Source organism: Lates calcarifer, linkage group LG13 (genome assembly GCF_001640805.2).
Source record: "Lates calcarifer isolate ASB-BC8 linkage group LG13, TLL_Latcal_v3, whole genome shotgun sequence".
In the NCBI taxonomy this organism is placed as follows: domain Eukaryota; kingdom Metazoa; phylum Chordata; class Actinopteri; family Centropomidae; genus Lates; species Lates calcarifer.
The window spans coordinates 13,347,742-13,362,279 of NC_066845.1; the positions used below are offsets into that span (position 1 = coordinate 13,347,742).

A 14,538-nucleotide genomic window follows, 5' to 3' on the forward strand; every position below is an offset into this window, starting at 1 on the left:
TAGATCTGCGTGTTGGGGTGGGTCGAGTGGGCGACAGGGTGGGGGGGTGGAACTGTGAGCGTAGTCGGTGTCTGAGGCTGAGATGAACAGCCCTATATTCCCTTTGCTGCCGCCAGTGTTTCTGCAATAATCCAGACACTGTGAAGATGATAAAAAATATTTAATCTCATGTTTGTCTTTTCTTTCCTTTTTTTTCAAAATAAGCAACATACATCAGATGCATTTAATTTCTCAAACCAGAAATATACATCATATTTTCTTTCACCCCTCCTGACCTACTCACGTCTCAGCTCATGTCACTGGTCAGAACTGGGCACATGAAGATGATGTCACAGGCAGGCAACGTTGCAGGCGGAAAAAGACAGATCTTAAAAAAAATGAGGCAGGCATACACCTACTTTATAATATCACCAGACCATCAACAGGCATACTGTATAAAATACAACCATAAATTAATAAGTAGTTGGCTATGTACAGTATCATTTAAAAAATAAAGTCTCATTTCAAACTGGTGCAAATAAAAGTGCTTTTTTTCCTTTGCAGCTGTCAGTCTGATACATTCCTTTATATAATGTATTTTCTCTTCAACATACAAAATAAAAACACTTTGGTTTGCTTGCAAACAGAGCCAAAACCAAATAATAAATGACCAAAAAAAAGTAGAAGACAGTATCGGATGCAATACCACACAATAGTCACCACAATTTGCTGTAAAATAACTACATACAGTAGTAAACATATACGTATCAGGTATTCAAACAGTCCCTTCAGGCATTATAAAAAGCCATCCTTCACAAGCCACAGAGTGTGTTTGTTGAGGAGGCTATAATCAGTCTGCGACGCTGCTCTTGGGGGACAGTCTGTTATTGTCTTTCAAGTGGATTCCTCAAAACAACAAAACAAAATCAATGGCCCTCTGGAGTGACGGATCCGAGCCTGTTGATATTTAAGCATGGAGATGGATGGGTAAAGAGGGAGGGAGCGGGCAGCAGAGCAGGAGAGGTGATGGCATGCAGACAGACAGGCAGAACAAGAGGATGACAAAATGGCAGAAGAGAGCTCGAATTGCTGCTGAGGGGGCTGAGGAGTGATAAAGATAGACGGAAAGACAGACAAACAGACAGACAAAGGGGGTAAAAGGGAACAAAAAGATGTGGTGGCAGGGGGTGGAGGCAGGGATCAGTAGGATGAGAGGAGACCTCCTCAAATGTAGCCTGAGCTGTGATCTTTCAACAGATGCTCAACTAGAAGCCCAGGAGACCGTCCCTTCAGACAGGGTCGCAACCCCGCTCACTGACGAATGAGGGAACCGCAGAGAGAGCAAACGGAGAGAGGCTGGGAAGACGGATCTGAAATAGCATAAAACACACACGCACACACATATCCTTCCGTCCCTGACATCTCAGGCCTAAGTCCCCTTAGAGCCTTGTCTTGTCACACAGCGACTTGCTGCTCATCTAGCTGACGGCCCTCTACACCAGCACACCAAATAACAGCTGGCACGTCTGCTACACCACACACACACACACACACATGCACACACATACCGACCGACTAAATCTACGCATCAGTCTACAGCTGGAGGGGAGATACAATTGTAACACACACCAGCGCTGAGAAAAGCAACATGTCTTTGATTGCATAAACGTGTATACGCAAACACTCTTGCACAGTTCACATATACAAGCCTCTGTCTCTGGAAAGACAGATCAAAGTTGAGCTGTGGGCACAGGAGGTGGGGCAGATGGAGAGGGCGGCCAGCCTGGGGCACAGCATCACAGAGAGCATATTTGTGTGTATGTGTGTGCCTGAGAGAATGTGCCTGTTCAAATGGGATGTTATGTTTTCATCTGTGCACAAGTAGGTACGGTATCGGTACGGGAGCTGTTTATTCACGTGAGAGTTTTTTTTTTTGTGTGTGTGTGTGTGTGTGTATGTGTGTGCATGCATTCTCATGCTTATGTGAACGCTTTCGTGTGTGGCCGCCGAGGCAAACACACGGGGAGACGAGAGGAAAGGAGACCAGCCTTTCAAACAAGATTAGGGCTGCAGCTGCCTAAAGGCCTGCCTGCCTGGCGACACTCTGCATAAACTGGGTGACATCTATATTAACACCACGACAGCAGAAGGCCCAGTCGGCTGCGCCTCCTGACAGACTGTCTGACTGACTGATGGTGGCTTTGACATGTTTTTAACAGGTTAAGCGAGGCTAAGCTATCTGGGCATTTAATAGCGATAAATGTTCAGGGCATCAAACCAACTGCCTAATACTTACCAGTGTTGTTCTTTTTTCCTGTGGGTACTATTTAATGATGATTATGCAATCGCAATCTATTTTAAGAAATACAGACTCACTGTACTTAACTAATTTCACTGTCCACAGTGGTTTGATTTTTTTATTTTATTTTATTAAATTATATTTTTGTTTGTTTGTTTTGGAGTCAAGTCTTTAAAAAAGCTAATTTGGCCATTGTATGAAAGCACAGACAGATAGCACCACAAGCCCTCAGCTTGTTGGTCCAGTTTTGTGTTTGTGTAGAAGGACATATCTGGAGGCTACCACCATAATTGCTAATCAACTTGGCTGGCTGAGTTAAGTGCAGGCGATCCAAATTACTGCCAGTGAACATAACATCATTACCACATCCAAGAAGGGAAGGAAAGAAAAGATACTTCAGTACAAAAACAATTAGAAAATATAAACATATTACTAAAAATCACTAAATAACTACAATGAGCAAAAAAACTTAAAGTCCTTTGCAGAGTGATAATGCTGAATGTTAGTGTAAGGCTTATATTTTGATAAACATGGATGCACTAAATATTTTTTTTGGAACCATGAGTATAAATGTTAAAAGTCGTTTTACTCATTGTGTGACACTTGTGGCAAGCGAATGGACAGAGTCCACCGAGCTGTCAGGGTGATGGAGAGAAGAAACGAGGAGAGTGGCTCACACGGCTGATAAAAAGGTCATTCCAGCCATCATCCCCCCTCGTGTTTAAAATCAATCAAAAGCATAATGGAGATAATAATTCAAGGGATTTCTTGTCTTGTTTTATACAAAAATTACACATCAGGAAACTGTACTGTACATCACGAGTAATTAAAGACAGAAAAAAGGGTTAAGAGAGGAAAATGGGAAAGAAAAAAGGAAGGACAGTTGAGCTGAGCTGGTCCACAGCCGTCTTCCTCTGCTCCTCAGTGTCCAGTAATAGACAGTGAGAAGAAAAGTGGAGAAGAGAGGAGTTGGTGGGCGGACACAGTCATCTACCCGGGGTTGTTTTTCTTCCTTTTATTTGGACTGGGATTGGGATCCAGTTTCAGCTCTCGGTACTGCACCTGTTAAAACACACACGCACACACATTAAAGCGCACACGCATGCACACACACACACACAAACACACACCACCCGGTCAGGTGGAAAGAGCAAAGGATGCTTGAATAGCACAGAAACCCTCCAGAGGCTCTCTGAGTCCAGCTGTGTGGAACAGTGGCCTCGGGGAAGGGATTACACACTGATTACAACACACACACACACACACATACACAGATGCACATGAAGACACTCACATGCACACACACACACAATCCGCGTACACTGTTCAAAGCACCAAATACACTTGTGCTCGCTCACGGACGCACACAAATATACACGTACACACATACTTCCACAGATGTGGAACAGTGGCCTAGGGGAAGGGATCACACAAACAAACAGAGAACAGGGCAAGGGCTCATGGGAAAGCTTGGAGAGACAACAGAGTCATCTCAGCATGGCAAGATGGTGAGGAGAGAAAGGGCAGAGAGATGGGAAGGAGACAGAAGGTAGGAAAAAAAATGCACTGTAACCCTTTGAAAACCAAAGTCTGTGCATAGCTGCTAGTTATAGTTACTACAGTATCAACACATTACTGAACACATGTAGCTTGACATATACTGTGCTTTGTAATTAGGCACAAAATCATGTACTCTTTCTGTTTCTGTGAAGTTGAATGAAGAGCCAATTATAAAAGTCAGGCAGACAGACTTACTTCTCTGACAAACGTGCATTAGACAGCATTCATGCATGCAATCTACTGGCCAGAGAGGTTAACAAACCAGCACACTAGAGATTTTCACTGTGTTTGCATCATTCATTGTACAAGAAAAAAAAAAAAAAAACTAGGAAAAAAAGGACAACATAAATCTCTTTCTACGTCTTTCTCTTCCCAGTCAGACTGGCTCAAGTGCAGTTAGTCTGTCTATGTGGAGCTTCCCTTCTTCTCAATAATGAGTGGACACGAGAGAAGATCTGAGCTGATCAAACAGCTGGAGGAAAAGAGAAAAGTCTAGCAGCTGCACAGAATTCTAAATGCAGAATAAAACAGAACTGTATTTTCTTTAAAGCCTTGTGTTATGTTTGTTAAGTATAAGCTGACCAAAACGTACTGATTACGTAGTCTAAGAAACAGTTTCCCATTTCAGCAAATACACTTATTTGCTTGCCAAGAACTCCTTCCCCCTGTGTCCTGTCTTTTGCTAAGGTAAGCTAACCAGCCGCTAACGCTTCATAATTGGGGAACACGTATGAGAGTGGTATCTTCTTATATATCTTATAGCAAAAAAAGCAAATAAGTGACTTTCTCAAAATGCCATAAGTATTTTTTTTAAAACAGATAGTTTAGTGGCACATTGAAATCCCCTCAGAACAGGTTCAGTGTTATCACTGAGGGAGCATCACCAATTTCTCCCAGAGGGAAATGATTCCCACTAGACGTGATGCTTTGCAAAGAGGGTGAGAAGAGTTTAGAAAGAAACTGCTCTTAACTGATGGACACTCGGATGCAACATCATCTTAGTGGCTGAGTGTCAACAACCAGAGACTGTCACTCTGGCAGTCTCTCTCTTTCAGAAGTACACACACATGTGCGTGCACACACAAATACAGTCACTAGCCTAGACAGATTCAAGACACTGACATACACTAGCCACTGAATCAGAATACTAATAGAGAAAAAAAAAAAAAAGACGAGACTTAACAGTCACAGCACCAAAGAGCCAGTATTGTCTGTGGGATCCCTCCTAGGCTGATGTACTGTAGGCTACTCTGCCTGTCTGACTGACTGACACCCTCTCTGATTCTCCAGGCAGACAACAAACTGACGTCAATATGGTTTCTCTGTTCTGCCTCATGGTGGGTCTGTCTGCTGTGGACGGGAACAGCAGCGTCTCTCAGTGCTGGCTGGGAACGAGCCTTTATCATCCATCTTCTACTGGTTCCCACTGTCGCTTCATTGACGCTTTCCAGTATCCTCTGCCTACAATGCACAAATCTGAGATGTCTGAAATGTGTGTGTGTGTGTGTGTGTGTGTGTGTGTGTGTGTGTGTGTGTGTGTGTGTGTGTGTGTGTGTGCTAAAAAAGAAGACACATGCATACACATATGAATACCAGCGAAGGATATGTACACACAAACACCCCCGCACCTCCCACATCACACAGAAACACAATACCCAGCCAATCTTGCATCATTAAAATCCACACACTGCACGTAAACACATGTACAGTGTGGTATTTCTGTTCCTCTGTCTCACAGTGGTGGTCACCAATGTCCCGTTAAGGTGCTTACAGGGTGGTTAGGCCAGCATGTGTTGCTCTCTACGCCTCACTAGGCAGCCAGACTGTACTGATTCCTCACTGTCCACAAACTAACATCCTACTAAACAGCTGTACAAATACAACCGGTTTGTTGGATACAGTGAGAGAGAGGAGAGACCAGGAGAAAGGTGACGAGGAAGCAATCCAGGTGAAGAAAACAAGGGAGGAAGGGAATGATGGGGAGAAAGAAAGGACAGAAATATACAAGAAAGATGAAGGGAGGAAGGGCAGAGAGCGGGACAAACCAACAAAGGAAACAGGAGAGAAAACAATGAGAGAGAAGAGGAGACTGGGTGAGACAGAGGGAGATCTGTGGACATTCGGGTGATGACAGATACTGTTCTCATGTGGGTGTGGATCCTTTTATAGCCCTGCCAACTAAAGCAGACAACGGAACAAAAACCCAAGGGACAGTAAGGGGTTTATATGGCCCCATCTGTGTGTGTGTGTGTGAATGTGTGTGTGCAGTGGTAGTTTCGTTAAGGGACCGTGGCAGTCCTGGCAGAGTGCCCACATTGACTGCGATCAATGACAGCGGTGCATTCATGGATGAACATGTGAGTGAGTGGTTGAATGATTTAATTCACTCATGAGTAAAGGGATAACAGCACATCTGCATGTAGCGCAGTAACACGACCATATATCTGTTAATATCAGATAATTGCAAGCAAATTCAAAAAAATACACTGTTACTGAAATGTTTCTCCATATAAAGCTCATTCTCGCTCATTGTTTGCTTCAAGCTTCAAACGAGCTACCATGGATCCAAAAGTGGGACAGGTATTGTACAGGATCACTGGCTGTTAGTGGTCCCATTATACGGCCAAACGCCTACAGCAGCAAAAAGGAAATACAGCAATTTAATTCTGCGCATTGACATTCCTGTCCAAACAAAACTCTTTGTCAGTACAGACACACAAAGAAAAGTTTGCATGTCAGTAGAAAATAGGGTTTTGTTTCTCATGAAGAGTAGCGAAGGGGACCGACAAAAAGGAAGGGCGCAGGAAAAAAAACAATATCTCAATCAAACAGGAGTTTTTTCTGTGAAGAGCTGCCAGCCAGGAGAAATGGGGCTCATGCGTCACAGGTGTGGTTCCACCTTACGGGTGACAGGCCTGCCTGATGCTATACCCTTGGCTCCCCGCTCACCTCACCTAATAACACACACACACACACACACAGGCAAATGCAGACAACAAGAGCTAGTTAAAGTCAAAAACAGAGGAAAAGGTAGAGGAGGCGAGGAAAAAGTGGGACGTTAGCAAAATAAAAGAAACCGGAATTGGGTGAAAGTAAAAAGTGAGGTAATGCGGTGAGCACATAAGCAATTTGGTACACGAGCGGGGAGCTTAAAGGGAACATCGACAGGAGAGGCAGTGGGTAAAGACCCAGCGCTGCTCAAAGGCTGCTCCACCCTCGCTCCTCTCCTCTCCTATCCCAAATGTTGACAGTACAAGTGCAAAACAGGCTTTGAAGTGCGCTCTGCTGAAGGGGCGCCGTGTACCGTGCATCGTGCTTCGTTTAACGGTGTTACCCACAAAGCATCCCGGGACCTGCTCCCTCTCTCGCTCTCTCACTGTCTCTCGTTCTCTCTCTCCCCTCTCCCATTGAACTTTTGACGATGTTTTGATGATGCCGGTGTGGGCAGACAGACAAGGCGAAACCAAGGTGGGTGACAGTGAGCAAAAAAAAAAAAAAAGGCAAACAGGCAAGTAAATAAATGGTTGCTACATTTTAATGATACTGTGTTATTCTGTTTTCTCGTCCTTTCCAGAGAGCACAGAACTCAGCAGGTTTCATCTCATGTGATGCCTAACGGAGCATAAGGGTTATTAAATGTTTCCAAAGAACTATTGTGTACAGTTCAGACATCTGCAGATCGGAGGATTCAGCACTCATGTCTATTGTTGGGAAAGAAAAAGGCATGTCAAGGTGACATAAGCCAGTGAGCTAAAAAGGGGGAAAAAACTACAAAGTAAGGAAAGTTTTGCCTATTAGCTGCTGTGGCACGACACATACTGAATAGTGACTAATTGGCCACTTCCAGTGAAATGTTTAAATTTGTCACAAAACTGGGGAAGGACAAAGCAGAGGAGAGAGAGACCTCTGGCAGATGTGAGTGATGGCATCTGGCAACGTTTCAACCTTTAACTATCCTGCCTTTGACCCCTGTACGTCCAGTGAGACTTCATCCCCAACATAAATGCTGTCTAAAAATATTAACCCAACTCCCTGCTGTTCATTAGGCGCTAAATTGGAATTCATGCTTATTTTTGTACTGGGGGTTTGATCCGGCTCCTTTACACCAATCATAAAGGGCCACTTGGCATGCTAATTGCCTTGGCCCCACTTATGCACTCCGAAGCTCACATGGCTAATGGTGTCGTAAAACATACTAGTGCACTGACACCTCCAAAACGCCAGGTAGGGAATACTTAGCACTATAAAGGTGCTCAGCTTGGCCTCGTTTAAGAGGACATGAAGGATTCCCTGATAATGACTGTAAAGATAGCTTACACTGGTCAAAGATCCAAACCAGATACAACAAACTGTTACCCAGAGAGGGATGGTGACTCTTCATGCACGCATGCATTACACACCACGCCAGCCTTTAACATTGCTGCTCACAGGGGGACATAATGATTTAAGTAAACTGTTCAGATGGTAAAAAGGTAGCTCTGCCTGTTGCAGCTTCCATGCACCACTGGGGATTTAGTTTTTAAAGGGTCTTTGACAGTGCTGTTAGGGGCCCAGTGTCAGTGATTTGAAAAGCCTGGTTTGCAAGAGTAAAGTACCTTCCGCTAACCCTGAACAACTAATGAGAAATTAATGTTGTTGCTGATAAATGCAAAGTTTCTTTTATGTACTTGAACAGTATAAAGAGTAATGAAAGATGAGAAAACTGAGAAACTGTTCCACAGTTGCCGTGTTGCTGTACAGCTATATATGTTATGATGGACTATGGCCCAGTGTGGTTGCCCTTTGTATATAAAGTCATTAGAACCTCATCAGTTCTGGCTGCACCGAAGCACCTCCAAATGATGCGGAACAGTACCCTGAAACACCCCCAACCCACCTCACATGCACTACTGCTGGGAGAGCATGTGTGTGTGTGTGATTATGTATGTGTGTTAGGTCACACCGGGGCCCTGAAATAGCACTTCATTAGTCATCCAGGGTGTCAGGCATAGTAGGCCCCTGCACCAATGCCAGTGGGTGCCATGGACACGTGCCCGTGAGGGGACGCTCCATTTGGACCCCAGCACCTCTCTGCATCATCCGAGAGCCTCAAGGGCTTAATCCCCACAGACGGCTTTGACCCAGTAAGGCGGGGGCAGGCAATGAGGTGAACCCACCACCGGAGGCAGCGGCGGGATGCACCACAGAGCAGAACGTTCTGGTCTGTTTTTAGCCAACGACCGCAGAGCAGCGTTTCTTCATAGAAAACTATCCTTTTGAGTCAATGAGAAAGTGATTGGCACAGGTCTGTTCTTCATCAGCTGACTGAGCAACTTGTCTAACTTGACCTTATTTTATTGATACAATAATCAAACCAGTCATCTCCAACAATAAGTTAACTCTTCTTGCACTCTCTGTCGTCATTCCTCCTCCCGTTTTTCCATTTCCATTTTCAACCTTCCTTGCCAATATCAATTCTTACCCCTCTCCCCTGGTCTTTCACCCACATTACTCAATAAACCTGCAAACTGTCAGTGAAACCTGGCAACAATTACCATTCCTCCAGCTGCAGCAATAACTGTTACAGTAGCACTTATAGTCTTACTTATACAGTAGGCACAACTCCAGCAGCACGGGCACCAGACCAGAGCAACGTGTCTGCCCCCACCTTCCCTAGCCAGCAGGCCCTCATTAGGGGCCTTGTAAAGGCCTCGTACCTGCCGGGCCTGGGCCCCCTCACCACTCCGCTCCTCCAGGTTCCAGGTGTGTAAGGTGGCTGCACTTTACCAGAGGGGACAGCTTGGGCTCATTTAAGCCAGTGGCTACCTGCCTTGTGCCTACTGCTGCAGCAGGCCCCAGTAAACTATGAAACTGTAAAACTGCACGAGGACGAAAGGAGCGAGAACACAGGGGGCTGGCAGGGGTGTGTAGGGGAGCAAGGATTATGACCCTGTAAAGATGAAAGAAGTTGCGGGCAACAAGCGATCAAAGAGGAAGTGTGTCAGCACTGATGTGGCAGGGGATTGGTCTGATGTGGCCCCGGGTCGTTCAGCTTCAGCCTGCACGTGTGTGTATCTGTGTGTGTGTATTGAACTCAACACAGCAGGGCTTAACGGCCACAGCGGACACCATCGGTGCTGGGTAACACAACGACTTTCACAAGCTGCCGCTTAATTGCAGTTTAAAATGCACTTTGTCCTGAGCAGCACAGCACGTTACATTACATACACACACATGCAAACACATCTACACAAATATACTTTACCTAACGAAGCATCTGTAGTCTTCAACCACAGAGTTAATCTGATCTCACGGTTAATGTAGAAGCAAAACCGCATGGGGCTGGTTAACTGTTGGTTTACACTCTGTTCCAATTACTAGCATAGCTGGGAAACAACAGCTAACTGTAATTGCATGTGAGTGTATGTGTATGGAGTCAATCAACCTAGTTATATGCTGGGCACTAAACTCACTTAACCTTGTTATCATATTACACAGCTCCAGCTTTGTATGTGGAAATTGAATTAGACTAGGAAGTTATTAATAGGAAAACACAGAAAGGACTTTGAAACAATTAGATTAGATGTCTGTGTGTCTAAAACAATGGATAGCCGGTTCACCCTACATGAAAAATACAACGGTGAATAGCTAGCAGCTGAGAAGAGAAAGAAAGAAAACAGACAGAGATAGAGGAGATGATAACAGGAGCCCTATCCCTTGCCCACGTCTGCGCCTGATAGATGTGTTGTCAAAAAGATAGAAAAGATTAGGCAAAGATGAAAGTGGAAAGTTCACCCACCACTTGTACATCTGAGGGCACTCTGGACAGAAAGTCTAGCAGCTCGTTGTTGTCAATGGTGTAAGGGTCTCGTAGCTTCTTGGTGAATTTATTCACCCCTGTAGAAAGAAAAACAGCAGGGGCAGGTACAGAAGTGGACATCAGCACACACTGTACGAGTCGTTAACACCTTTATGATTGCTGTACTCCCTGAAAACACGCACCGAGAGTGTCATGAATTTTCAATACTGTATATAAAACATGCTCTTTCACAGATTTACTTAGATGCTGTATTTACATTTAACTATACAATTTAAATTTAATTACTTATGCTTACAGCACTTTTAAATAATCATAACACATTTTTGACATCAGCTCACCCCAGGCCAACACAATGTATCGTAGAGGGATGAAGTAGATGATGATGGTGGCCACTCCTAGAGCCACAATAGCCAGCCAGCTTAAGAAAGGCACAGTCCAGTTAAATGTGCTGCAAAGAGAGGTAGGAAAAGGGGACTGTAAAAATTAGGAGACATGGCAAATACCACTCCAGCCAAACAAGCTGAGAAAGAATATAAAGAGGAATCAGGGAGGGCATTTTAATACTTTTCAACCCAAACAAGCTGATCTCGACACCTCTGCACTACAAATTCTTCACACTCACTGGAACTGTACAGAAGAAAATAAGTTCACCCAGAGTCTTACAGGTCAACACTGCAGGGTGAAACTGGGCTACGACTCAATGCTGTTCACACTGTCTAATCAGAAAACTGCTCTCAACTTTACAGAAATACAGGTCACACATCAGTTTCAGTTTGATTTAAAATGTTTTTACCCGCAACTGAGGAAAGAACCTGTGGCCTAACTCTTTCCCTATTACAATTTTTCAAACTTATTTTATCCATATATTTTTAACAACATTTCAAGTTTAATATACAAAAATAGCAGGCACAGAAGATGAGGTCCTGCTTAGTATCAACAAACTTCAGAGACAGGTTGACAGGTGTGGTTCATTACACAGGGATTTCAGCACTGATGATGTAACAGAGAGAGAGAAAAAAACTGTGATCAACACCCATTTCCTGTGAGTAACAGTCCCATTTCCTCTAGTATTTTTCCCTGTTGTCTTTCTGCAGACAAGGGGTCTAAATCATCTTTTCCATGGAAGGTATATAATTAACAATTCCTGTAAAAAGGTCCACAATGGGGGGATTTCTCTGAAGCCAACATTTGGCGACAGCTTTTTGACATGTAACTCTAAGACGGTGGGCAGGACAATGACACATCAATGTTAAGGATCGCAGACTCACTGCACTTTTAATCAAAACAAAGTCCCCAGCCTTCCCTTTGCTTTGGGTGTATTTATGTGGAAGTGAGGGCACATGGGTATGCAGGAGTGCACAGTAAATAAATGTTTTTTGTGTGTATGAGTGAATCAAGGATGTACATGATTTAGGTCATGCAGGGTTAAGTGAGATGTGATGGACATAAAGACCGACTGCCTGTGTTTGTGTCTCAGGGGTAGGTGTCACGCTGGCAGTGTTTCCTGAGAGCAGCACTGCGTTATTCTCAGTTAGGGCTGGCAAGGGGAAGTGGGGCAACCTGACACTGTGGAAAAAAAAACACTAGGACGTGCGGAGCGGAGCAGAGCAGAGCGGGCCGGGTGCCGAGGAGCGGGCTTACGACTCACTTCTTTATCCTCTCGCCATAGGAGGCCACTTCATCCAGTGCATTCTGCACGCTGATGCACACGTCCTGAATGGCATAAAGCTTGTTCATGAAGCCCTTTCTCTCCGAGTCCTGCATGAGAACAGATAGAGATATAGGCGAGGGAGAAAGAAAGCAAGGGTGAGGGAGGAAGAGATGGGGTGAGACAGAGAAGAGACAAGAGGAGATAGAGAGAGAGAGAAGAGAAAAGACAGAGGCTGGGCACAGGCATCTTTGCGAAAACAATACATTTTAAATAGCGTCAAAGATTTGGAGTTTGGGAGCCAAATCACCAGATATCCTGCATGAACTGACGGAGTGCTTTCATTCCAGGCAGTAATAGAGATATAAAGTCGGCAGAACAAATCAAAATGTTTTCCTCCTTACAAAAGCTCACACAGGGAAATTTGAATATGTGAATAGAGAGGCAGAATTAAACTGAAAGCCGAATGGATACATCAATCTTTGGGAGCTCTCCCTCTCTCTCTCTTTCTCTCTGCTGCTGCCAAGACAGCTAGGAAGACCGGGTAGAGCCCTCTTTTGTTCTGCTGGCTGGCACACTGTGATGATGTCACCAGCCGTGACATCATTATCATCCTTATTAACGCCGTCACCCACCATGAAGAGCTCTTCCTTTTCAACTTTTGATGGTTGAGAACTTGAGAGTATTGTGAGGAGTTGGGGGTGGGGGGTGGAACCACAAACTAGGCAGGCAATCTAAAATCAACCCCCCACCACCACCACCACCACCACCACCACACATACACACCCCTTCACCCCCACCTCTTACTGAAACAAAATGAAGAATTTAAGAAGTCATGCAACAGTCAACGAGCTGCCTGCTGACTGACTGACAGGCAGGGACAGGATGACTCTGGACAGAATGAGGTGACAGAGACTGATCGAGAGCCGCTGGCTGAGTGAGGACATCAACACGCAGACTGGTTGTGCCTGGATGTGGTTGGTGGGCATGCTTCTGAGACAAAAAGGGGGCATAACAAGAAGAGGAGGACTATTCAATACAATCAGAAGAAAGTTACAGTTACTTGAGTGTCTAGTGGTACTATCGTGGGTGGTTAGCTTTCAATATGACAATAGCAGGGGAATCTGAAGAAACATTCATTCATTATAAGGTTATCAAGTTCCATTATGTAACCATGCCAACACACAAACAGCTATACAGGGCTGCAGGTATTCTCTCCATGAATGACTTGATGTGCCCTTTTCCCCTATTGTTGAGAGTACTTGTTAAACACTGCAAATGAAAAAACTGAGTTATAGATGCCAGAAACCTTCATAGTCCAGACAAGAATCTGGATTTTATAAAGCTTGGGGGGGCAGGGTAAGGATATTACACAGCTGTTTGAATAACTAAAGTTAATTAACTCCAAACATTACAAAAAAGATGAAGCTTAAGTAAGAAAAGTATAAGAGAAACCAAAAGATTATGACATACCCCTACAAGGCCACCAAATATTTCTTTTCTGTTAGAGAGAAAAAATATGTATATTGTGTTATTGATGAAGATGGATGGACATTGTTAGATTAGAGAGGTAAAACTCTGACTAATCCTTATCATTATACCCAAAGAGGACAGTGAAGCAGTCAAAGACATGAAACCTCCAGGACCCCAGAGGCCTTCACTACATTTTGCTCCTCGCAATCAGCCCCCCCCCCACACACCTCACCGCAACCCTCCCACTGAGACCCAAAACACCATCCCACCGCACCCTCCCCACTGCCCTCGAACCCAACCCTCCTTTTTCTGCTCTCCATCCAGGATCAGATAATGTGAAAAATGAACCGTAGAGCAGTCAGGGAGACCACATGGCCTCCACAGCAAAACCACACAAGACAAATAGATATAATTAGACAGCGTCCCTGGGTTATTTTTCTTCGCAAATATTTTACAAGACTCCCTTTCTTTTCTTCCTCCCTCTCTCCTCCTCTTCGCAGTTCTTTCCTCAGAGTCCATCTGTTTTTCATTGCTCGCTCAAACAAATCTCAGAACGCAGGGTCTATTGTGCTGGGCTGGGTTAGGCCGAGCCGAGCCGGGCTGGGCCAGGTCAGGCCGTTTTATTTTCGGGCCCGGGCTCAGGGGAGAGTGTTAGAGGGCCGGGGGAGTGGTGTGAGAGAGCGGGCGGGGGTGGAAAGGATAGGTCAAGGGTCATCAGAGTATAAACCATTGCCACATGCCCCTCGGACTGCGGTCTGACTCCTATTTCCTGTCTTCAAA

The 14,538-nt window shown here is 44.7% G+C and overlaps 1 protein-coding gene across 4 annotated transcripts in view; it reads right to left on the reverse strand.

Annotated features, from left to right (window-relative positions):
- Positions 1–141: 141 nt before the first annotated feature.
- The window catches only part of mctp1a (multiple C2 domains, transmembrane 1a), a 133,311-nt gene continuing 118,914 nt past the window's right edge, over positions 142–14,538 (reverse strand). For all 4 annotated transcript variants that reach the window (XM_018668601.2, XM_018668602.2, XM_018668603.2 and 1 more), the window contains 4 exons: positions 12,286–12,395; positions 10,976–11,085; positions 10,617–10,714; positions 142–3,340 (listed from right to left, as the gene is read on the reverse strand). In XM_018668601.2, the coding sequence (XP_018524117.1) occupies positions 3,269–3,340; positions 10,617–10,714; positions 10,976–11,085; positions 12,286–12,395 (390 nt within the window). In that variant the 3' untranslated portion in view covers positions 142–3,268. The remainder of the gene's footprint in view (positions 3,341–10,616; positions 10,715–10,975; positions 11,086–12,285; positions 12,396–14,538) is intronic.